Source organism: Fukomys damarensis, unplaced genomic scaffold, assembly GCF_012274545.1.
Source record: "Fukomys damarensis isolate Sample0158 unplaced genomic scaffold, DMR_v1.0_HiC HiC_scaffold_2, whole genome shotgun sequence".
NCBI classification, from domain to species: Eukaryota; Metazoa; Chordata; class Mammalia; order Rodentia; family Bathyergidae; genus Fukomys; species Fukomys damarensis.
The window spans coordinates 38,147,488-38,154,540 of NW_022900914.1; the positions used below are offsets into that span (position 1 = coordinate 38,147,488).

At 43.6% G+C, this 7,053-nt stretch overlaps 2 protein-coding genes across 4 annotated transcripts in view; both read left to right on the plus strand.

Moving 5' to 3' along the window:
* The window catches only part of Kiaa1841 (KIAA1841 ortholog), a 72,664-nt gene extending 70,765 nt beyond the window's left edge, over window positions 1–1,899 (plus strand). For both annotated transcript variants that reach the window (XR_777448.2, XR_004517441.1), the window contains one exon: window positions 1,844–1,899. The gene's annotated coding sequence lies outside the window, so the exon portion shown is untranslated. The remainder of the gene's footprint in view (window positions 1–1,843) is intronic.
* Window positions 1,900–2,256: 357 nt separating this feature from the next.
* On the plus strand, window positions 2,257–6,837 carry CUNH2orf74 (chromosome unknown C2orf74 homolog). 2 transcript variants are annotated; one of them, XM_033764227.1, is made up of 6 exons: window positions 2,257–2,286; window positions 3,220–3,406; window positions 3,629–3,742; window positions 3,847–4,018; window positions 4,772–4,855; window positions 6,347–6,837. In XM_033764227.1, exons 2-5 carry the CDS (start codon window positions 3,279–3,281, stop codon window positions 4,817–4,819), a joined length of 462 nt encoding a protein of 153 aa, XP_033620118.1. In that variant the 5' UTR covers window positions 2,257–2,286; window positions 3,220–3,278; the 3' UTR covers window positions 4,820–4,855; window positions 6,347–6,837. The 2 variants fall into 2 exon arrangements, with proteins under 2 accessions (XP_033620118.1, XP_010608085.1); XM_010609783.3 differs by lacking the exons at window positions 2,257–2,286; window positions 6,347–6,837 and adding an exon at window positions 3,031–3,125 and having other exon boundaries at window positions 4,772–5,137.
* The last annotated feature ends 216 nt before the right edge of the window (window positions 6,838–7,053 follow it).

Genomic DNA, 7,053 nt, shown 5'->3' on the forward strand with positions numbered 1-7,053 from the left:
AAAAAAAAAAAAAAAAAAAAAAAAAAGAATACTTTCATAAAATCATTCTTATGTTTTAAATTTGTTTAAAATATATGAAGGAGTCTACGGCCATACCACCCTGAACGTGCCGGATCTCGTCTAAAATAAATGAAGGAAGGCTTTTTTTTAAGGGTCCCATAGCAGTTATATTTTTTGAAAACAAGCGAAATTAAAACCAAAGCAGAAAAAGAAACTTGGGGGAGGGAAGGGGGTTATGACTGAGAGGGGACGGCAGTATGTAAGGGCCAGGCCGCTGCCCGCCTTGCCTGGCGGAGCTCTTTCCCTACCAACGAGATTCAATTGGTTGGTAACAAGAGGCATCACATTAATTTCTGGAGGATGTGAGTTTCTAGTGAGGGAAATCTTATCAACGGGGATCCAGTGGGAGGGGTGGGCAGCGACCCTTTTAATCACGTTGGGCTGCCTAATTGGCAAGGAGGAGACTGGTGTGGGTGGTAGGGCCCGGGTCCCCCGAGCTCCACAGCGCCCCTTGCAGGAAGCCCAGGTGGTTATGCGAACCAAGAGGATACTGACGGTGCTGCGGGGAGGCCAGGGAAAGGGGTCTGGGGAGGAGATGGTCAGTCGTGCCTAAGGCCGCAAAGTGAGAGTCAGGATGGAAGTGGCAGAGCCCTACCGGCCCCCGCAGTGTACCTGTGTACAGGAGTCAGGACCCTGTGTAGAACCAGACCCAGAGTGCAGGGTGCAGCTCAGAGAAAATGCCATGCTGCCTATGCTGCCTGAGCTGCCCCTGACTTCTAGACGCCTGTCAGAGCCGGCTAACAGAGCTGACCTTTTCTCCGTGCTCTAGTGAGGGCCAAAAGTGTCCCCAGGCTGAGACCTCCGGCATCAAGGAGCTATCAGCAGCCTGCGCAGATGGGCAGGTAGCCTGGGTCTCGGGGAAAATACTGCAGCTTTGAGAAGGAAGGTTTGCCTGTGGAAATGCAGCCTTTCTCTGGAGGCCACCGGCTCTGACCCAGATACTCGGACCTGGAGAAGCCCTGGGACCGCCTCCCCACATTTAGAGCCACTGCACCTGGCTGGTCTCCTGTCTGGATGTTCCTCTTCCCTCTCAGAGTCTCCTCGGCCACACCTTTTCCTTCCGGCAGCCTCTGTATTCTCTACTCCTCTCTGGTAGCCCAGGTCCAGTGCTATCAGAACCAAGTCCAGGGACCCTGTTTTGTAGGTGGGGCCCAGGAAGTCGGCAGAGCGGCTGGGAATGGCTGGAAAGAAGGTACAGGGCCTTTCATTTAGTGGCAGGTCCTGCTCTGGTCTGAAACTTGCTGCACAATCTCTTCTGTAGGGGTGAGAGGGTGTGTGGGCTCCTGTTTCTGAACACTAGAACTGTCCCCTTTTGGAGAGGGGTAGCCTCCTCTGCATTCGGGGAAATTCTTATTTATCTCACGAGTGCCCGGGGACACTCAGAGGGTGCCCTGCCTTGGAGAGGTTCCAGGGCGTGTTGTGCCAACTCCTCCTTCCTCTGGAGCCCGGCGGTACTACCCATCCAGCGTGCGCCCCGTTGGGGGCGATGGGGGCGAGTCCTGAGCCTGCTTGGGATCTGGGTTCTGCCCCTCCCGGATGCCCCAGTGCATGGGGCGTCAGGGGCTCTCTGGCCCGGTGAGAGTGGGGAGGTCCTTCTGGACTCAGTGATCTGTCACATATGCACACCCCGCCCCCGCCAAGCGAGAGGGAATCCACGTGCTGCGCCTCAAGGACCTGGGAGAAGGAGACCTGGCTGCTGATCCACCAGGGTCAAGAAGGCTTTTATTGTTGTGTGTTTTTGCTTTGTTTTGTTTTTGAGACAAGATCTTGCTGTGTACTTCAGGCTGTCCTTGAACTCGTGATCGTCCTGTCTTGGCTTCCTGCGTGCTGGGATTACAGGTATGACATGCTAAGCTTTGATTTTTGTGTGTATGCCTGTGTGTATGTTTGGTTTTTGATCCTATTTAAATAACTATTTGTCAAACCTGTTTATTGAGTTCTTAATTTCTGATATTGTATTTTTATACAATTTCTGAATTTTATTATAGTTTTTAGTGCTCTGCCAAACTTCTGTATTCCTTTTACATATTAAACATTGTTATTTTAAAATCTGTATTTGATACCTTATTAAATCCTATTTAGATTTATATTTTTCCCTTGATTTAGTTTGTTTGGTTGTTTTTGATTTGTTTTGTTTTTTGAAACATGGTCTTGCTATGTTGTCCAGACAGGCCTTGAATGTGCAATGATCCTCCTGCCTCAGCATACCCAGAGCTGGGATTATAGGTGCGTGCCTCAATGCCTGGCTTTTGTTTTGTTTTGTGTGATACAGATGAACGGGTTCCACTGTAGCAGGTTTACACAGGCACACAAGATACTTTCATCACCCCTCCCTTACCCCCCTTCCTCGTAGTTTCACATTTTGGGTGGGAGTTTCAGTGTGTAAAATAATCCTAGCTCCATCTTCTCCCTCATTACCATGAGTGTCACTAGCTCTTACTTGAAGTTAGGTTTGGGCCAGGATTTATCTTTGCTCTGGTCATCTTGTTCTATTCCTGCGTCCTCATACCTTTAGAACTGCCAGTTTTCTTGTGTGTCCAGGAAGTAAGTCCAGAGACATGGAATTAGAAGAATATGGTCCATTCTGCTAACACCATTAGCAGAGTTGATTACTAACACTGGGATACAGAGAGGGATGTTAAAAGAAGGAAGTGGACTAATTCAAATCTATTAAAGAAGCAATGAAAGAGCCAGGCTCAGATTAGAAAAGAAAGGATGATATTTGAAAGTAGAAAGAAAAATCTTATCCGAAGAATGGCCAAAATAATGGCTTCCACTCTAGGCTTTGAGAACGGGGCAGACAAGCAACAAGTCAGAGGAACATTTAGTGGTTCTCCTGCCTTCAGGAATGGTCTCTCTCTAACTCAGCAGTTCCATCATTCTGTGATGTCACTGACAAGAGAAGAATGGGGTGCGGGGCTGGGCTCTGATTCCCTTCTCCTCTGGATTCCTATAGTTTTTGGGGTGAGGGGAGGTGACCTGAGTGATCACTGTGACCCAGCTCTGTCTCCCCTCTGGCTGGCCACCTCCACCCCCACCACATTTATGGAGAGAAATTAGCCAGTGTGAGTCGCCACCACTAAAACAAGTAGAGTGTCTTTAAGAAGTTCACCTGATCAACAGAACATCAAGGATAGTCTTTTATTCTTCTGTTTCTAGACAACTTAAAGAAGAGAACTACCTTCAAACTGAGCTGGAAAAGAATATTTGGACAATCTATGAGGATGGATGAGTCTTCAAAAGCTAATCCTCTGAGCTTTGAAAGCACCGCAGTCCCTTTCTTCATCATCCTTCTAATTTGCTTCGTTTGCATTTTCTTTTTATTGGTGTTTTTTTTATATAAATGGTATAAATCCATATTGATAAATTGGAATCAGATTTCAGGTCACAATAGCAAATGTTATCTAGAAATGATTTAAAACAGAACAAGTAACACAGCAGCTATCTCCTTTTTGCATTTCAGGGTTTTAAAAATGCTAATTTCCTGTTCAGAAGTGAAATTCCCACAGCACACCTTAGAATCATGGCCACTCTTCCTATTCTGAATTTTTTGCATGTTTGTTTTCAGTTTCCAAGACAAAAAAGATGAAGTAACAGAAAAAATTCCTTGTATAGATGCTAATGGAGGTGAAGATTGTTCACCTGCTAATGAGGAGGCAGACGAGACAGGAGATCAAGAAAAGTATATACCTGAAGATGCAGTAGGAAGCCACTTTGTGGCTGCCACTTTATGTGATAATACTATTATGCACAGAGTTGTAAATCTCTGTCCATTGATTTTTCCAGGGTCCTAATGCAGATCAGGGGCTCAAATGCACCAGTGAGGCCTGGCATTCTTGTCCAGAGACAGAATAAGGTGGTGACATCCTTAGGAAACATAGAGGGCATGGAGGCAGAGAAAGAGGATAAAATGAAAGACAGGCAAAGGCCTGAGGATGCTGGAGAGGTGAATCAAGAGGTAAGGCACTTTTCTACTTTCAACAGGCAATTTATAATTTATGTTTGATTGTGAAGCAAGAAAATTACTCAGGGCTGGTGTTGCCTGTAAGTTAAGTTTGTAGCAGGAAGGAGACCAGCATCTAGTCATTTAAGCCATTTTTCTAAGCCTTGCAGTATTAAACCAGTTACATATATCAAGCCCAGACATGTACTCACTCATTCTTCATTCTTACATTTTTATTTTTCTCAATAGTCCTCCTTGAATCTGTTTCTCTTAGACTCCTGGGATCTTGGAGCTAAAAGAGACCTTGTAGGTTATCTAGGGATCCAAATCTCTCAGATGAGACTTTTCACTCCTCCCTAAGGCCAAGCTCAGGGCCATTCCTCATGTCCCTGCCTTGATGCTGGGCTGCTTCCCCAGCACCACACCAACACTGCCAGGACACATGCACATCAGGCATGTGCCCCACCACCACACAGCCAGGCCCCACCCAAGACACAACAGTGGTCCACATGGCTCTTGGGTTTGACTCCTTTACAGGGAGACTAACATGTATCATCAAATAATATTTGACCTATCAATGTAGGCTTTTATGACCATAGAAATATTAAAATGTGATGGTGATGGATTCTCATTGCTTTCCTATATCATTTAGAAATACAGTACTTTTTGTTCCTTGTTCACAATGTACATAGAACCTATATCTCTAAAAGCTAAGAGCTTGTTATGTTCATAAACTGATCATTTATACTGTATTCCATTCCCTTACAGGGTGAAAATTTGAGGGAAGCACTCATACCGTCAATTACTGAAAGCTAAAAAAGACCTTTAAAAGGAGTGACATTTTCTAAGGAGGTAATTGTTGTGGATCTTGGGAATGAACACCCTGCACCTCAAAAATATGCTTGAGAACATAAAGAGAGACAAAAAAGTCCAAAAAGGCATAAGAGAAAAGGAAAAGTAAACGAATAACAATGGAATGACTAAGGATACTAAGTCATGTTGAAACAACAAAATACAGTAATATAATTAAGCAAATACAGATAGCTTTTTACCTTTGGGCAGAAAGAAGTGTGCCACATGCAGAACTTTATAAGTAAAGTACTCAGAGCTTGAATATAGTTTTATAGAAACTCAAATCTGAGTTCAGTAAATTGTAAAACTTTGCCTACTCACTGTCCTAACATGTAAATAAAGTTTTTTATTTTGGTGCAGATATCTATTAGGCAAATCATATTCAAAGGGAAATTGTTCCCCCCAAGGGACACTTTCAAGACAGTATAAAATAAAAAATAGAACAGCCGGGTATGGTGGCACATGCCTATCATCCCAGTACTCAGGAGGCTGAAGCAGGAAGATCACCATGAGTTTGAGGCCAGCCTTGGCTACATAGTGAGTTCAAGGCCAAGCTAAACCACATAGCAAGACCCTGTCTCAAAAAATGACTGGGGATTTACCTCAGTGGCACTGCACCTGCCTCACAAGTGCAAGGTCCTGAGTTTGATCCCTGGTACCCAAACAAAAACAGAAAAGGGAACCAATGTTCTTGCTCTAATCTCAGGTATTTGTGAACAAATAAGGTTACATCTATCATCATGGAAACTTCCAACAACTAGGGCAAGGGTCTTCTATATAATCCCCATGGAATGCCATCCTAAAACCTTTCTTGTACTGAGTTGCTTTTTCAGATTGGTACAAAAAGCACATGAATATCAACGACATAGCATTATTTTGGGGAAGTCCTGAGATTATACTAATGTTTTAATTTCAGTAGTTTAAAATTTATTATCCATGTGTGAAATATGATAATAGAGACCAGTACAATATCATCCATACCCCTGCAGTAAACATTTGTGAATGGTGTAAGGGGCTATGAGAAATAAAAAACAGAAAGGATAGTCCTTGATTCAGGGGCTTAGCACGTTATATATATGCATACAGTCAATACGTGTTTGTTGAATGATTGGCGGGAGGATATGTGACAAAATAGTTTAGAATGTATGGCTAATGCCAAATGGATCATGATGAGACTTTTGATGGGAAGACGTCCCTGTAGGCTGTGGGTAGGAAAGGGGACTTACCTAAGCAGGTGGGAGGATCAGATAGTGGAAACAGATGGGAAGGCACAGGCCAAGGCAAAGAGGTAAGGATGTGCATCGAGTTTGGAGGTTGACACCAGGTAGCCAGAAGTGAAGATTGGTGTCAAGGAGAATTGAGAGGTAAGTGAAAAGCGGACTGGACTATGGAGGAGGGGGTCTTGTTCATTCAGAGTCTGTGAGGTCCCTACATTCATTTACAATTTTTTTTTAACCTGATGATGATACTAAAAATTTTACTTTTCATTAGGTCAAATACACATGTAATAAGCACCCTTAAGCATTCTTACACATAGAGCTCAACAGTGCATTCAGTCGTTGTGTGACCATCATCACCATCCCTCCACAGAGCTCTTCGTCTTGGAAAACAGACTCTGTGCCCTAACACCAACTTACATTCCTTCCTCCTCGGTGGCAGCTAGACTTTTACTGTGTCTCTGTAGATTTGATTACTGTATTACCTTTATGTAAGTGAATCATACATATTTATTCTTTTGTGCCTGGCTTGCTTCACTTAGCATAATAGCCTTAAAGTCCAACTATGTATGTGCCTTCCCTTTTAAGCTGGAATAATATTCCAGTTGTGTATAAATGCCAGTTTGTTCACCCCTTTATATGTTGATGGATGCTTAGATTGCTTCCATCTTTTGGTTATTGTGAATAATGCTGCTGTGGATATTTAAAATGTTAATCTAAGAAAGTTCAGACTCATTTGCGTCACTATTTATAAAAACCTGTATGTTCCCCTATGATTTCATGGTTTTGTCGCCCATGTTTGCCTCTGTGTCTATGGAATCAAATTACTTCATCACAAACTGATGCCTGCATCACAGTGAAAGTCAGTTTCCTGTAACTACTAACCAAGGCTTTGTAAACGTTTCAATTGAAGTAGCTGGATGTAGTGACACATACCTGCAATCCCATCACTCTTGGAGGCTGAGGCAGGAGGATGGTGAG